The 18,589-nt window shown below is 40.1% G+C and overlaps 1 protein-coding gene across 1 annotated transcript in view; it reads right to left on the bottom strand.

Moving 5' to 3' along the window:
• The window catches only part of UBE2QL1 (ubiquitin conjugating enzyme E2 QL1), a 55,328-nt gene extending 49,027 nt beyond the window's left edge, over positions 1-6,301 (bottom strand). Inside the window, exon 1 of the mRNA XM_072605385.1 lies at positions 5,411-6,301. Within this exon, the coding sequence (XP_072461486.1) occupies positions 5,411-6,301 (891 nt within the window). The remainder of the gene's footprint in view (positions 1-5,410) is intronic.
• Between the last annotated feature and the right edge of the window lie 12,288 nt (positions 6,302-18,589).

Below are 18,589 nucleotides of genomic sequence, written 5' to 3'. Positions count from 1 at the left end.
GCTATTAAAATCATCTCCTAATAAATTCAAAATTAAGTGATTTGTCATGATGACACTTTGCTAATATAAAATGTCTTTATTCATGCTAATTTTAACAATATCATAAATAAGATATAGTTTCTATAGATGAGATTCTGAGTTACTAAAAAAAGCAAAAGTTGGATAAAAAGCATCAATTGTAATTGGTTAGCATCTTATGATTTGTAGAATGTCCACTCATTCCTCTTTTTGATTAGATTATACATAATTGCAAAGTCATAAATAAAGTAGTTCAATGTCTTCTTTGGGGACAATAGTCACTACTCTCGAAAAATATTGAAGAAATGATGTGTCTTGCTGGTTTTTCACTCAAAGACACATTTTACACGGTAGGAATTTTAACACATTTATATTGATTTTAGTCATGCATATCACTAAATAAAACTGAGCAATAGACACCAGATCCTGTGAAAATCTCTGGCAGCATTCCAGTTTCCTTTATTCAAAAACCACAAAAAATAATAGTCAAATAATAACTGACCTGGAATCACTGACACATTTTTACTTCAAAGTAAATCTGCAGAAGTTTTAAAGTAACATTTTCTTCTTAGTGTCCTTGCTTAATGGTTGACAGTGTATTTATTCTATGTGCACAAAATTGATTAGAAGGGTCATGATTGATAGAGGCTGAGACAATCTAAACAATCGGTCTGACTTTTTCTCCATTAGTAAACTGATACAACACTTCACTTCATGACAAAGCTATCATAGATCAGTCAAAATTATTGTTGATCTGTGTCATGTATTAGGCATTTCATTAGAACTTTAAGTTCTAAAAGAGGTTTGTCTCCATTTGGTAAATGGTTTTGGGACTGGCTAGGGCATGACCATGGCCAGAGATCAGTCCCTTTGCCAGCTCCTTGTCTGTTGGAAACGCTGATCATCAAACTGTCTAATGATCTCAATTAGTTAGCTGAGTTGATATAGTCATACAAATGGGTTACTGTTATAAAGCAGGGAGAATTTACCATTGCATGATTCACATTAATCTGTATGTCAGTGCAAATAACTATACTGATGAAATTTACTTATTTCTGTCCTCTTAGAGACTGAATTCCATGGCAATCAAATCTACTTTAGTTGTAAAGAACATACATATTGAGTTGTATGCACAAGCTCTTAAAATATCCATACCAATTTGTATATGTTTTTAAATTATGTACCTGAAACTCTTTAAAAATGTAATTTTGTGAATATGGATTAATCGATATTCATTAAATATTGAGTATCTACAATGTGCAAGTTATTGTTTTGAGTTCTATAACATGTATTGATTTTGAGGGGGCAGTATGATGTAATGGAAAGAGTCATGGTCTCTGAGAAGTTGTGAGTTGGAATGAAAGCTTTGCCATTTATTAACCATGTGACTCTGAACAAGTCCCTCACAGTCTACCTAAGCCTCACCTTCTTCCTATGTAAAGCAGGAATAATACTTGTCCTATCTACCCTTCACAGTTGTTGTGGGGAAATCCCTTTTATGGAAACACTGTGGAAACCTGTGCACTTAGCTAAAATCAAAATACTATACAAAGCGAAAGGATATCTTTGATTTATAAGTTATTCCAGTAATTGAGGCAGCCCTAGACTAATGTATAGAAATCTGTCCATAAAGTCAGAGAATGTCTGGGTTCCAGTGTTTTCTTTTTTTCTGAAACATAGTAGGTGCATAATAAATGCTCACTGGCTTGATTTCAGGTCTCACCTCTGATATATACTGGTGTGGCACGTTGGGCAAGTCACTTAATCTTTTAGTAATCTGGGCAACTAAGACTTGCAGTACAAGTGCCAACCTTCATTAGTAGAGGGAGCTTCATCATCTGATCCTTCCCTATACTAAATGTAATCACAGGTCTATTCCTGATTCTTGTCCCACTTAATTATTACTCTTCTGATGCCCAAATGATGAAGATATTGCCTAAAAAGAAGAGTTAGTTTACAGGAGAAAGTAAAATGCAAATAAGCAAGGTATTCACATCGACATTCTTAAGCAGTTTAAATTACTGAATAGTACACAAGTTATATTAGCAATAAATAATATCAAACAATATATTGCAATAAATTTCAAGAGGTCAACTTTTAAAAACTAAGTAAATGAAAACCTCTATTAATAAGAAACAGCAGTAGTCTTGTCATGTGACAAGCTTAAAATTTCTAACTTAAAAACCAAAAATTTTAAATCAAATCTATTAAAAAATGGAGATATTTCATGACAATGATACATTGTCATGAAAATATTAAAACAGAAAAATAAACAAAAGCAATCTTCATGCATTTCTATAGAGAACCAGACATAAAAGCATATTTCTAAAGTTCTTAAGAACCAGAAAATTATGTTATCTAGTTATAAAAACTGACATTGAGTTATCTAATTTTCATAACCTGTTAAATGAATTTTTTAAAAAGAAATGATTTTTAACAACCCTTTATTTGAACAGTTACTGTATTAACAATATTATGGACTTTTCTATGCATACTAAAGAGGGCCTCTGGATATTCTATTGTGTACCCCGTACTATCCATGGAATTTAGTCAGTAACTATAGCCACATTGAGTGAATGGACTCAAGCAGTGAATTCAGAAGAGTGGGATGCAATACTGCAATAACGCTTATGTAATTTGTCATATTATCAAAACTCTTTTAAGGCATGGAATCCTGCATGAGTAATTGTCATTTATTTCTTCAAAGACTTTAAGTCACTTACATATGAATCTTTAATGTTTTATGTGTACCTCGAAAATGTATCTCCTACTCAATTTGTAATAATTTCAAGGAACTAGAGGCCAACAAAATTAACATGAAGAAATATGAAAAAGGTAAAATTAGGATGAAAAATTATATTGTAGGCTTTGAGCTATATCTAGCTATTTTATACACTAAAACTGAAGCTAAATTATATGAGGATGCTTACCAAAATATATCTAGATGCAGGGCATTAGGTCCAATCATGTAGACAGTAATGTCTCATTGAGTATTACAGTATAATTAAAGAAAACACTTTTAATTATTTCCACCAATCATATCATGCTAACTACCAACTATTTACGTCCTTTTTTTAAGCTTTATTCTTTCACTGCTCACAGTATCATGTATGCAGATACATATCTGGTTATTTTACAATGTTATTAGTACACATAGAACTTTTACTAGCATATTTACAGGTATATTTGAAACCACTGCTTTAAATAACAAGAAAAATCTCTTAGTGAGGAAAAATCATTGTTATTTTTAAGAAAATAAAGCCATCCCTATCTCCCACCTCTCAGAAATCTTTACCATGACTAATGAAAAAAAGTGCCAGATTTTTTCCAGAGAGCTCTGATGAAAAGTTAGGGTACAAGTAATGCAGGTATTTCTGTTGTATACTCTTCCATATAGATATTCCACTTTTAAAAAATTGATTCCTTTGGTTAGTTCCCTCTCAAAATCCTTTCTATTAAACCATGTACCTCTATATTCCCTTACATTAGGAATTCAGAATTAATAATGCTTCAGAATTAATAATCTGCCACTGATATTATTTCCTGTATCAGTTAAATATTTGCTTGGAGAGAACTGAGTCCTGTCTTAGGTTTTATTCAAGGAATATGAGAAAAAAATAAACCCTAAAAGAGATAGAATGCAACACCTAGAATGAGTAACTTCATTAAAAACAACAGATCTACTATGAATCAAGGAATCTTTTTTAGACTTAGGATGTTATTTGTCTAGAATTCCAGGTACTCTCTGCCACCCGATCCTTTACAAGACAGAGAAAGAACAGGAGCAGAGCCAAACAGTGTGGTGAGGATTGAGGGCATCTGTAAAATCATTAAACTGCAGTCTTAAAAACATCCATTCTATAGGAATCAAAAATAAATGAAAATTTTTGTGAAATAATTAATGTAAATTCAGTAAAACGTTCAGGTAACAAACACCAATACGTAACTCTATACCCTAAAAAGATGAAATGATTTCGCATTCACTGTAGCAGTGAATATGAAGGTGAAGGTTAAGAGGGTTGCAGAACACCTCTCAAAAGATACACTCATTGAATTGCCATACAATCATTGCCCTAGTTTTTCTTTCAGGTAAATCACCTACCAGGATTTTATAAGTAAAATGATGCCATTCAAACGGCATGTCCCAGTTTTAAGTATTTAGTTAAAACCTTTCATTAGTACAAAAGATTTTAACCTTCTTAGGATATGGAGGGGAAAAATACAGAGAAATAAAGAAAAGAAAGAGAGAGGCTGTGGAAATCAGCTTTAAGGTGATGATCTATTGAGAAGCAAAGATCCAAAAAAACAGTAGGAAGAGAACCTCGAAGGAGCAGTGAAAAAAAGAAGGTATTTTCTTATTTCAGTTAAATAAATAGCTTTATGGGTTTTCCCAGATGAAGAAGACTTTCATCACTAACTTCCTAATGATATTTCCGGTTAGCAAAATGTTCACCTTTGGGAGGCACCAGATTTCACTGAGAATGAGTGAGAAAAGAAACAGATTGAACAGTCCTTACTTACCACGGATTTTATCCCCAAATCTGCAGATGGTTCCATCTGAAATATTTTATAGGAGGAACAGATTTCCTGGGGATTGCTAAAGTATAATTTCAATCCTCATAATAAATTTTTGGGAGACAGAGGAAAAGACAAAGACAGAAATAGAGACAGTCAGGAACAGAGATAAAGACAGAGACAAAGAGACAGAGACAGTCAGAAACAGAGACAAAGACAGAGACAGAAGCAGAGACAGAAATAGAGATTTAAAATGGAGAGACAGAAAGAAACAGAATGAAAAACAAGACTCTAAGACACTGATACAAACATACAGCAAGACTGACACATAGAGAATGACAGACAGGTTGACCACTGATAACAGAACACAGTATGTGTATGGCCCCACAGGGTTATGAAAAGGAATGGGAAGGGGGCGGTAGATTAATAATCAGTGGATAACCTCCTTTAGTAGCTAGTTTTAAAAAGGGGTTATGTGGTTGAAACTGACGCAACTCAAGTTTGGTAATGGGAGGGGAGGAAGGTGAGAGGGAAGTTCTAGGTCTAGGAGGTGGTCTACTAATTGAGGCTGAGAATGAGGCACCCCAGGAAAAACGAGATGCCGCATCTCCCCTCCAATGCCCGCACCTGGCGGGTCAGAATCAGAGCACCAACTGAAGGTGATAGAAAAAAATCTTCAAGCTCTCCTTCCCCTCTCTCCTCCTCCGTCAGTATCTAGTGTTCTCGAGTGCTGTCGCCCCAGCCGCCCCCGCCCCTTTACCCACGCAAGGACCTTCTCCTGCCCCACAGATAGTCCTGTGGGGCTTTCGCCCCCCACCCCTGCCCCATGCGCCGGTCTCTGCTTCCCCTAACCTCCTCTCCCGTCCTCCCTTCTTACCTGGCCCTTCACCAGGCTGGCAGCGAACTGCCTCATGACAGCTTCGACTGTGTAGGCGCTGGACCAGCCCCGGGGGGTGAGCAACTCCATGCAGATGGCTCCCCCGTCCAGCACATAGCCGTTCTCCAGCCGTGGGCTGAGCACCCGCATGAAGGGCGGCGAGAAGGGGAAGTTGTCAGGGAAGGTGAGGTTGAGCAGGATGAACTCGGTGTTGGTCTCTTTCATGTCCTGCCACAACACCGAGTCCTTGTCCACCTGGTGCAGCTTCACGTTCCAGTCGTAGAGGCTCTCGTCCACCAGCTCCACCGAGATGAAGCGGTCGCTCAGCCGGGAGATGTCCTGCAGCTCCTTCATCAGCCGCCGGCTCCTCACCTGGGTACCGGGCTGCCCCCGCGCCACGGGCGCCAGGCTGCCGGCTGCCGGGGTCTGGGCCACCTGCGAGGAGCCCTTCCCGCCGCCGCCGCCGCCGCTGCGGCCGCCGCCCCCGCCCTGCTGCTTAGATTCCTTAGAGGACTGGTTCTCCCTGGCGCTCGCCTGCTTCTCCTTGTGGCCCCCGGCGCCGGACTGCTGCTGCTTGTCCTTGCTGGCCAGCTCCAGCGCTCGCTTGTTCTTGGAGTGCCCGGGGCTGCCTTCGCCGCCGCCGCCGCTGCAGCCGCCCCCTCCTCCCGGAGCACTCTGCTGCTGCTGCTGCTGCTGCTGCTGCTGCTGCTGCTGCTGCTGCTGCTTGTTGCTGTGGTTCTTCTGGTTGCCTTTGCCCCTTAGCGAGGAGCCGCCGCCGCTGCCGCGGCCGTGCTGGCTGCTGCTGTGGAGATGGTTGTGATGATGTTTGGGGTCCTCCGTGTCCCGGTTGTGCAGCCGGATGAGCCCGATTTTCCGGAGCAGAGTGGCCATCTTAATCTTCTTCTTCCGTGGCTCGGGCGAGCCGGGAGAAAAGCACCCACTCTTTCCTAGATCCAGGCGACTGACTCGACTTCTTCCTGGGCAGCCGACCCGGAGCTAGCAGCCTCTGCGGCGGTCTCCGCGCTAAGCCTGCGGAGCAGGGGAGGATGAGGAGAAGGGAGGCGCACAGGCGGCGCGGCGCGGAGGGGCGGGGACGAGGGGCCGGAGGACGAGCGGGCGGCGAGAAGCTGGACGTCTGCTGCCTCGGCTGCCTCCGCCGCCGCCGCTGTAGGACAACTCTGCTCTCCGCCAGCCGGTCAGCAAAGCGGCTCGGGCTGCGGAGCTCGGTGCCCAGGGGCAGAAGGCTGGAGCAGAGGCTCCTGGGGCTGCGCAGGAGATGGGGGCCGGCGGTGACGGCTCCCTCAGAGGCTGCCTCTCCCCACGCTCAGAGCTGGCAGCATTGCAGCATCTGAGCTAGCAGGACAGGCTCTCTTCGGGTTATTTATTACCACGGTCATATGATTATCCCTCTTCTCTCCTCCCTTCTATTTCTTTCCCCCTTCTGAGGGGAGAGATAGAGGGGGCTGCTGTACTGCAAGTGAAGAGTCTCCTTCCCTCTCGGGGCACTCAGAGGTTGATCAATAGCTGAGCAGCCCCAGCAGGAAGGAAGATGAGGGCGAGGGGTGAAAAGGGGGGAGGGGGGTAGAGATGGTCTTGCTATCTCCTAGTCTCTGCAGCGGCTACGAGCAGGTTTCTCGGTTCCTAATTTCTGACTCTTCTTTGTTGTGCGATCCTCAGGCTCTTCACCGGCTCCCGAGAGAGCAGGGCTGGAGAGTGAGAGAGCTGGAGGACTGGAGAGAGACTGCGGGCAGGCGCTGCCGTGGGGGGGTGGGGGGTGGGGAGACGGGGGAGATTCTGGGGTTGTTCTCCCTCCCCCCTGCACAGTCGTGCCTCGTTCTGCGGGGCGTCCTCCTGGACAGCCAGACTCCGGGGCTCACGCTGTCTCCTGGATGAAAGGAGATGGACAGTTAGGATGGCTAGTCTCAGCCTCAGGGGCTGCCGCGTTCCTCTGGGGAGCCTAGCTGCGTGCGTGTGCCGACTCCTAGGTTCTGGTCTGGATCTCCCCCGCTTCTACTGAGACGCCGCCGCTGCTCATGCAGCTACTGCTGCCGCCGCCGCCGTCGCCGGTGCGGCTGCTGACATTGCAGAGGCAGCAGCTCTGTCTGTGCCCTGTGCGGCGTTGAGGCGGAGGCACTATAGAGCCAGGGGAGGGTAGGAAAGGGGAAGGAGGAGCAGGAGGGAGGAGTCCTCCGAGTGGCAATTCACACATAGGCTGCCTCTGGGCAGCGGTAGCAGGAGTAGCAGCTGCTACCATCCCGTCCCATGCCAAGCCATCCCATCCCATGCCATCCCACCATCACCACTACCACCAACAGCAATATCGTCACCGACTGGAGAAGGAAAATGTGTCCCGCAAAGCGTTCCATTACTTGGGGCGCTGTATCCCCTACCCAAGCACTCAATCCGGAGCCTGACCTGAATCTTCATAGAGGGGATAACAGGAGCAGGAAGGACACTTAAAAACTCGGTAACTCCAGTTCCTCCAAATCCTGGAACACAATAGAAACCCTCTACCCGGAGAAGGGGGTGATGGGAAGCAAAGGGTGAGGAGTGGAGGTCTGCTGTCAAAGGCATAGAACCATGCAGAGTAGAAGACTCCGGCTCGCCAGTGGTTTCCAAGATCATAGCATTGGATTTCACTTCACCTAGTTAGAAAAATCAGAAAGGGAAAGGTATATCGGGATAGGACTTAACCTGTTCATTGATTTCCCCCTATTTCGTATGGTGCAATATAGTCCCGGATAGCATGTTCAACAGCCCTAAATTATCTCGAGGGGGAGGGGGGAGAGAGCCGGACACTGAAATAGAGTTTTATGAGAATTGATTAAAGAATCAATTGGTTCGGACTGGGGAGTGAATATGCTGGGAAGTGTGTCCATCACAATTCTATTAAATAGAATCCCTTTCAAGTAATTACTTGATGAAAGAATAAATGTTACGGGAATTCGTGTCCCTGCCCCACCTCGTGCGCTTCGTCCTGAAGAGATCTGAAGATTAGTCTAGCGATTGGGAAGGTACTGCTAGACTTTATTGTAAGCCATTTCAGGAAGACTGCAGAAAGCAAACTAACAGCGGACTCCTTCCCTGCTAAAGGCACATCATCAGACTAAGGTTTAGAATCATTAAATAAACCCTTTTGATCTGAGTAACATGTTTCAAGAAATTTTGGAGACATCCTCCTCCACTTTTAATACGTCCTACCCATTCACTAGCTCTCAGTCTATTAAATCTCATTTTTGTCCACTGGAATTTCAGGTATGCACTGCGCTTCTATAGGTAGTTGACATTTCCAGTAAAATGGAGGAATATCTAGGAAATCTCCAGATATATCTCCACTATTTTCACAAGTACCCAATGCGTGTCACATTGCCTATGCACCAGTCTGCTTAACAAAATTACTTAATAATGACCTACAATACTAACGACTGAAGCACTGTATAGGCAGTATCATAGAGAGCAAATAGGATTAGAGGTCCAAATTCTATTAGGATTTTCACAGTTTGTGGAAGCTGGACTATAAATAAATTACTTTAATATAATATTGGTTTCTTAAGTGCTGTGTCACTGATTTTTTAAAACCTTGTTACTATTTTCACTCTCCCCCCACCCCCCAATTATTTAAAACAGCCAACTCCCCAGACTATCTGATCAGATCAAAGCAAGAAGCCATGTAGATAAGCAAATCTTAAGATTCTGTGTTTCATTCTTTTCAAGCATTCTAAAAATAAGAGACAGCCACTATCATTTTAATTAACTAAAATATCAATGACATAATTTAAAAACATTTATTAAGTACCCAACTGTGCCATAATAAAAGAATTGTATTTCCTATTTAGTCTTCACCCTTGAACATTTTATATTCCCTCATTAGACTGTAAACTCCTTGAGGGCAGAGACTGTCTTTTACATCTTTTTGTATTCTCAGCATTTAGCACAGTGTCTGAAATATAGCAGGAGTTTAATAAATGTCTATCAATTAATTGATAATCCAACTCATCATTATACATTTTACTGTTGATTAGTTATAATGAGCTCCACACTACACAGAACATACATAAAATATAGTACCTGTCTACCATGAATTTATGTCTTGGTGTGGCCATCATACCTAGAAATATGCGAATATATCAATAATATATATTCATCCTAAAAATCACTTAAAATAAATTTATTTTATTTAATACTACTTACTTTTTTATGCCACAGTCATTTCCAAACCAATCAACTGCAAAGCACTGACAACTTCCTTGTAACAAGAAAAATTAAGCAAAACCAACCATAGTGACCACATAGGATAATGTATACAGAAGTTTGTATACATAATCACATGCTTCTCTGCTTAGAAAAGGGAAGTTTATTTTTCAATATCTATTCCTTAAGACCAAGATTGTTCATTACAATTAATTAGAGTTATAATTCTTTTAGTGTTCTTTTTTGTCAACATTATGGTAGTCTTCATATATATTCTCTTATTCCTGTTTACTTCACTCTGCGTCAAATTGTATGTCTTCCCATTAAAAAAAAAAACAAAACAATTCTTCATAACTATCAGAATTATTTCCAGTTCTTTGCTACCACAAAATGCTGACAATTATTTTTATAAGATACTGTCCCTCCCCTAACCTTGGTATTAAGGGGCTCACCAATTTATATTTGAAGTGATATATTGCAATAAGATTTTAACTGTGAGGCTGTTAAAATAACTTGCTTGCAATAACTTATAATCTTAGCTGCTTTTCATTCATGTATTCAGTTAGCAAGGGCAGCTAGGTGGTACAGTGGAGAGAGCACTAGTGCAGGAGTCAGGAGGACCTGAGTTCAAATTTCACCTCAGACACTTGACACTCACTAGCTGTGTGACCTTGGGCAAGTCATTTAATCCCAACTGCCTCATCCTGGGTCATCTCCAGTCATCCTGATGAATATCTGGTCACTGGATTCAGATGGCTCTGGAGGAGAAGTGAGGCTGATGACCTGCACAGCCCTCCTTCACTCAAAACAAAGTCAAGTGCAAGTCATGTCATGACATGGTCTTTGGCAACGAAGGAGGAACACACATCCAATTAGCAAACACATCTTAAGTGCCCTAGTGGAGAAAAAAAGGAAAGCAAGTCAGCACTATTCTTAAAAGAAATAATCTCTATAGAACACAATCCTAATTAATTGGCATTGGGAAGGATGTCAGAGGTCCTCCAGGAAAACTCACACCTACCATAAAATTCTGTAGTATGCTGACATATGACATGATATGTCTTTATTTTCGTTCATACTCTGAGTACTTTTCAAAGAGACACTAAAACACAAAGTATTATTATGTATCATGGTTTAAGTTCAGTCTCTTTCTCCTTGACAGTTGACTTACTCTCTCAGGAAAAAAGTCCTCTGAGTTTTTGTCTCTTTGTGCCTCACATATTCTCTCTCCACATGACAGTTAACTCTCTCCAGAAGAAAATTAAACTGTCTCAACTCAAAATTTTATTTCTTCTTACAATACAGAAACAATATTTAAGTCTTAAGCCACGATAACAATAGTCTTTAAGAGACCCTTGAAATTAACTATAATATTGGGGTAATAGGAAGACTGATCATTGAGGGCCCAGTCCTTAGACCATCTGCAGTTCTGTCCTTCCTATTGGTAGACAGAGTGTTTACTCCATTTGCTCCCTGATTCCAGTTCAACATGTGGAGTTTTCATTTAGGATAAGCTTTGAACCCTTTAAATTTTCATAGATCTATTAAAGAGATTTTCCTCCAAAGACTCTTTGTTGTATACCGAAGATTTCAGTATCTGCTAGAAAAAATTAACACTTCTCCCCTTTGTTTTAGACTATAATTTTACAGCTTTCTGCTGTTTTTCCTTCCAAGTCAGAACAATTCCACTGTGATAACTTTTGCTATTTGAATGCTTAAGTATTATTATCTCTCTATTCATTTGTTTAATATTACCTATTGCCTCTCAGTTTACCTTGAGCACAGTAAAATAAATTATAAGTAATATTTTTTTCTTTTCCATTTCAAATGGATCTAGGCTGCTAGCCTTACTGTGAGACACTTATGGACTCCAGGTCCATAATTAATCCATTGGCCTCAAAATCATTACTATCAACCCTAAATGATAACACCTTTTTAAGATCCCACATGTGGTTAGGGCTTACTTGATCATGTTGTGTTTTTTCCCAACTTATTCTACTTTTCACATTGTCCAGTAAATTTGGAATTCCATTTGGGGAAATTTAGTGCCTTCTCTGGTATAGAGACCCAGAGGAAATCTGTTTGAATAGGAACCCCTGGAGAAATTTTACTGTGCTCTGTGTGAAAAATGACTTGAAGATTTTTGACTGTACCTCTAGTTGAATTCCATGTGTTTCTTGGATCTTTGGAGAAAATTTTGCATAACCTAGAATATATCAAGTACCCAGAAGACATTAATGTGTCCTATTTGGGAAGGAATATCTGGATATTTTGTCTGAACCTCCATTTGGATTCCCTCTGTAATTCATGGATCCCTGGACAAAATTTGGATGCCTCATGTTGTGTGACCCAGAGGAATTTTACAGGATTAAACTTGATCTGTGAGTGGAAAGGCCCAAACAGGTGCCACTGTACTAGAAGAGAAAGAGAGCAAGTTCCTCAAATCCACTCCCAGCCCTCCACTTCCAATGCTTATTTGTTGTAACACTTGGTTACTTACATAATAACAAGACAAACTACTTTTGTTTCTCAGGTAAGGGTAAGGACATGACTGCTAGTCAACCTCCGGTCCTGAATCTTTTCAGAAAGAGCCCTACATGCTATGAGGATCTCTCTAAGGAACAAGTTTTTTCTGAGATAGGAAGCTTGATTTCATTTTTTGTTTTCTCTTCTCATTGCATTTGGGTTGAAGAATGTCACTTTAATCACTAAGACAGGCACTTGTTAAGTACTAAGAGAGCAGTAACCTCTGATAAATTTTGTAAATTGTTTATTTGTTGAATCTGCATAACTGTAATTAGGGGTCATATGTGACTTTTGCCTATATATATATGGGCTGTATAAAACCTGTGCATTTCTGACTGTTTTGAAATTTTTTCTTGTAGGACACTGGAGAAACATGTGAAAGGGCTATGTTTAAGTCCAATGAGGACCCCAAAGAGCTATTTGTTCTGAATTGGGGATATGGATAATGATTTCAAAATGCACTCCATCAGGGTTGCTGAGGACAGCAAATTTTTAAAGAGGGAAGAGTATAATGGGGAGAGGGAGAGGAATGGGGACTGACCAATGAGGATCTAATTCTTAGAACATGTATGAATTTACCCTCCTTGGTTGGGAATATACACACAATACACAATATTGCTTACTTAGTTCTGATTCAGCATGTAGAGACTTGTTGAACCATGAGTGACCAAGGAGCTAGTACTGTAGTGATGGATTATTCTAATTGGCCGAGGAGCCAGAACTGAGGGTACATACAAAAGGCTTAAGCATATGATTTCTTACCCTCTTCCCAGGGGGCTTTTGAGAAAGAAGGAATATTTCAAGCTCTTTGATTAGAGAGGGACACAAGCAAGCTGTATGCCACTTACCCAGCTGTCATGTGTTCATGAACACATGGTACTTTTGTTTCTTTTTTGTTTCTTTCCTGTTCTTAAATAAATGAATATCTTGAGACAGAAGCTCCTATGGAACCAGTGAGACTAGGAGATACATTAAAGCCATCTGAAGTCCCACCATCTACTTGGTTCTAGATCTGGGCTCATTAGAATCATTTTCCTGATTCTTATCTACAAAGGACTTCTCAGTTATCCCTTCCCTATCCCTACCAGCATCCAAATAGGTAGAGGTTCATTCAGTAGCGTGGACCAATTGGGTGAACCATAAAGTACCTGCTATGCCTATTGGAAAGACTGGTCTTAGTAATATCTACGTGAAGCAAAACCATCTAGTCAATACAATAAGAAATCTGATAAATTCAGTAGATTTGGCAGGTACAGATAATAAATACAGGTGAGAAAAAAACAACCATCTAAGTCAAATTACAATATCCTTGGCCCAGTCTCATATATACATTGACAATATTTTGTAAGCTTTCTTTTTTAAAAAAAAAATTAAGAATCATTTAAATGAGGCAAAAGACATTGTTTCCCACCGTACCACAAAATCGCACTCAAATCATTAATTCCTCCTCCCTCATCATATAAACTTCTAGAGACCAGGGTCTATTTTCATTTTTGTCTTTATATCCTTAACACCTATTAGAATGCTAGGCAATACTTACTGAATGATTGAAAGTCTTTAATCAACCAAAGTGGTACCAGATTTTTAAAAAGCATTTAAAGTAAGTGATTTATCACATCAGATGAAAAGCATAGAGGTTATAAACTTTATGTTTTTCTTTTGACTTGTTTGTGACATTAGACAGGTCAGGACTTCTCATCTTCTGCCTCCTTATTTCCAACACCCTTTTGTTCATCAATGTCTTTTTTTTTAATGGTGGTGCCCAGAATTGAACACAATATTTCAGATGAGGTCTGCCAACAGAAGAGTACTGTGAGGCTTTCATCTTCCTATTCCTAGTAGCTAAGCCCCCTCTTAATTCAGCTCAAGATCAAATTACTTTTGGGGGCTGCTTCATCGCATTTATTACTCGTATTGACCATGCAATCCACTCAAACCCTTGAATTTTATTTTAGAATAACTGCTGCCTAATTGTGCATCATCTGTCATACTTAGGAAGCAGATTTTTTTGTACTCAAGTGCAAGACTTTACATTTGTCCCTACTGAATTTCATCTTTTAAAATTCAATCCAATGCTCTAGCTTGTCAAGGTTTTTAGGAACCTGACTTTTTCATCTTATCCCTCTCAGTTTATGTCATCTGCAAATCTGATGAGCATGTCATCTGTGGTTTTATTCAAGTCATTCATAAAAATGTTAAACTGCACAGGCCAAACGTATACTTTGAGATGCAGAGCCAAGATGGCAGAGAAAAGGCAGGAAGTTGTCTGAGCTCTTTCCAATTTCTTTCAAAACAACTTTAAATCAAGGCTCAAAATTAGTTCTGGAGTAAAAGAATACACAAAAGGGTGGGGTAGAACAATTTCTCAGCCCAAGATAACTTAGAAGGACTATAGGAAAGGACTTGGGTAAAAAGGGACACAGCTCAGGGCAGGTGATGTTTAAGCAAGCTAGTTGGAGGCTCATAGCACAAGGACAAATCAGCAGCTGAGGTCCCTCAGTTCTGATTCAGCAGACTAATGTCACAAAGGTCAGCTGTGAGGCTTCCAGCCCCAGCACAGCAGGCAAAATGCCAGACCTGGAACCCCCTTAACAACAGGTTCCTTTAGGTCAAGTACCCCCAGCACAATGGACTGCCAGCCCCTGACCCCTCAGTGCAACAGGAAAGCTGCTAGCCCTGGAGGCCCCAGTGTAGAAAGTCAATGACCAGACTCCTGGCACTCCGTGCAAGAAATTTGGGACAATGTCCTCTGTACCTCAGGAGCAAAGCTCAACTTTAAAAGCCACAAAATAGGCTGGAAAATGGGGGCAGGGTGGGGGGGAAGCCTTGATCATAGAAAACTTCTGTGGCAGCAGAAAACAACAAAACACAAACTCAAAACAAGACAACAGTGTCAAAGAATCGACAAGCAAAGTCTCAAAAAGAGATACAAATTGGTCTCAACTGCTCAAAAAGAATCTTAAAAACCAAGTAAGAGAGGTAGAAGAAAAATTGGGAAAAGAAATGAGAGTGGTGCAAGAGAATCATGAAAAAAGAATCAGCAGCTTGGGAAAAGAAAACAACCCCTTTAAAAATAGAACAGGCTAGCTGGACAATTAGGTACAGAAGCTAATTGAAGAAAATTATTCCTTAAAAATTATAACTGGAAAATGGAAGCTAATAACTCTATGAGACGTCAAGAATCAAACAAAATTTTTAAAAAATGAAAAAAGGGAAAAAAATGTAAAATACCTCTTTGGAAAAATAACTGACCTGGGGAATAGATCCAAGAGCATTAATATAAGAATTATTGGACTACTTGAAAATGATGATAACAAAAAAAAAAGAGTGTGTTCAGCATCTTTCAAGTAATTATCAAGGAAAACTGCCCTGATATCCTGGAACCAGAGGGTAAAATAGTAACTAATTCACTGATCACATCCTGAAAGAGATCCCAAAATGAAAACTCACAGGAATATTATAATCAAATTCCAGAATTCTCAGGTCAAGAAGAAAGTGTTACAAATATCCAGAAAGAAACAATACAAATATCAAGGAGTCACAGTCAGGACTAAACAGAATTTAGCAGCTTCTACATTAAAGAATCAAAAGGCTTGGAATAAAATATTCCAGAAGGCAATTATAACCAAGAATCAACTACCCAGAAAAACTGAGTATAATCTTTTAGAGGAAAAGATAGATATTCTATAAAATAGGGGAATTTCAAATTTTCCTGATGAAAAGAACAGAGCTGAAAAGAAAATTCAGTGTTCAAATACAAGCCTTAAGGGAAGCATAAAAAGTAAACAGGAAAGAAAAGAAATTATCCAGTAAGATTAACCTGTTTACACCCCTACATGGAAAGATGATACTTATAACACTTAAGAACTATATTTCTATTAGGACAGTTAGAAGAAATATACATAGACAGAGGGTGTGGGTATAAGTTGACTTTGATGGGATGATATAAAAAAATTAAGGGGTGAAAAAGAAGATTGTACTGGGTGAAGAGGGAAGGGAGAGGCAGAATGGGGAGAAATTATATGGCACAAAGAGGCACAAAAACTTTATTACAGTAGAGAGAAAGAAGGGAGGGAGGTAAGCATTGTTTGTTCCTTACTCTCACTGGATTTGGCTCAAAGAGGGGATAACATACCTATTTAGTTGGGTATAAAAATCTACCTATAGATTTCTATGGAAGTAAGCAGTAGAGGGGGACAAGAAAGGTGGAAGGGGCTGATAAAGGGGATGGCAGATTGAGGGAGTTTGTGGACAGAAGCAAAATACTCATGAGGCAGGACAGGGTGAAAGGAAAGAGAGAAAGAAAAGTATAAACAGGGAAAAAATAGGATAGAGGGAAATACACCATTAGTAATCATAACTGTGAATGTGAATGGGATGAACTCTCCAATAAAATGGAAGTGGATAGTATAGTGGATTGAAAATCAGAATCTTATAATACGTTGTTTACAAGAAACACCTTTAAAGCAGAGAGACACACAGAGGATAAAGGTAAAAGGCTGGAGTGGATAAATTATGCTTCAGCTGATGTAAAAAAAGCAAGGGTAGCAATCATGATCTCAGACAAAGAAAAAGCAAAAATGGATCTAAATAAAACATGCAAGGAAGGAAACTACATTTTACTAAAAGGTGCCATAGAGAGTGAAGTAATATCAATACTAAACATAGATGCATCTAATGGTACAGCATCCAAATTTTTTTAAATTTATTTATTTAACTTTTAACATTCATTTCCACAAAATTTTGGGTTCCAAATTTTCTCCCCATTTCTCCCCTCCCCCCACTCCAAAACGCTGAGCATTCTAATTGCCACTGTCACCAATCTGCCCTCTCTTCTAACATCCCTCTCTTCCCTTATCCCCATCTTCTCTTTTGTCCTGTAGGGCCAGATAACTTTCTATATCCCATTACCTGTATTTCTTATTTCCTAGTAGCAAGAACAGTACTTGACAGTTGTTCCTAAAACTTTGAGTTCCAACCTCTCTTCATCCCTCCCTCCCCACTCCTTCCCTTTGGAAGGCAAGCAATTCAATATAGGCCATATCTGTGTAGTTTTGCAAATGACTTCCATAATAGTCATGTTGTGTAAGACTAACTATATTTCCCTCCATCCTATCCTGCCCCCCATTGCTTCTATTCTCTCTTTTGATCCTGTCCCTCCCCAAGAGTGTTGACTTCAAATTGCTCCCTCCTCCCATTGCCCTCCCTTCCATCCTCCCCCCCACCCTGCTTATCCCCTTCTCCCCCACTTTCCTGTATTGTAAGATAGGTTTTCATACCAAAATGAGTGTGCATTTTATTCCTTCCTTTAGTGGAATGTGATGAGAGTAAACTTCATGTTTTTCTCTCACCTCCCCTCTTTTTCCCTCCACTAAAAAGTCTTTTGCCTGCCTCTTTTATGAGAGATAATTTGCCCCATTCCATTTCTCCCTTTCTCCTCCCAATACATTTCTCTCTCACAGCTTAATTTCATTTTTTTAAGATATGATCCCATCCTATTCCATTCACTCTGTGCTCTCTGTCTCTGTGTGTGTGTGTGCATGTGTGTATGTGCGTGTGTGTGCGTGTGTGTATGTAATCCCACCAGCTACCCAGATACTGAAAAGTTTCAAGAGTTACAAATATTGTCTTTCCATGTAGGAATGTAAACAGTTCAACTTTAGTAAGTCCCTTTATGACTTCTCTTTGCTGTTTACATTTTCATGCTTCTCTTCATTCTTGTGTTTGAAAGTCAAATTTTCTTTTCAGCTCTGGTCTTTTCAACAAGAATGCTTGAAAGTCCTCTATTTCATTGAAAGACCATTTTTTCCCCTGAAGTATTATACTCAGTTTGGCTGGGTAGGTGATTCTTGGTTTTAGTCCTAGTTCCTTTGACTTCTGGAATATCCTATTCCATGCCCTTCTATCCCTTAATGTAGAAGCTGCTAGATCTTGTGTTATCCTGATTGTATTTCCACAATACTTGAATTGTTTCTTTCTAGCTGCTTGAAATATTTTCTCCTTGACCAGGGAACTCTGGAATTTGGCCACAATATTCCTAGGAGTTTCTCTTTTTGGGTCTCTTTCAGGTGGTTATCAGTGGATTCCTTGAATACTTATTTTGCCCTCTGGTTCTAGAATCTCAGGACAGTTTTCCTTGATAATTTCATGAAAGATGATGTCTAGGCTCTTTTTCTCATCATGGCTTTCAGGTAGTCCCATCATTTTTAAATTTTCTCCCCTGGATCTATTCTCCAGGTCAGTTGTTTTTCCAATGAGATATTTCACATTATCTTCCTTTTTTCATTCTTTTGGTTTTATTTTGTGATTTCTTGGTTTCTCATAAAGTCATTAGTGTCCATCTGTTCCATTTTAATTTTGAAAGAACTATTTTCTTCAGTGAGCTTTTGGACCTCCTTTTCCATTTGGCTAATTCTGCTTTTTAAAGCATTCTTCTCCTCATTGGCTTTTTGAACCTGTTTT

The sequence above is a fragment of the Notamacropus eugenii genome, chromosome 4, assembly GCF_028372415.1.
Source record: "Notamacropus eugenii isolate mMacEug1 chromosome 4, mMacEug1.pri_v2, whole genome shotgun sequence".
Taxonomy (NCBI): domain Eukaryota; kingdom Metazoa; phylum Chordata; class Mammalia; order Diprotodontia; family Macropodidae; genus Notamacropus; species Notamacropus eugenii.
The sequence above is the reverse complement of the archived record's forward strand: the minus strand, read 5'-3'. Positions and strand labels throughout refer to the sequence as shown.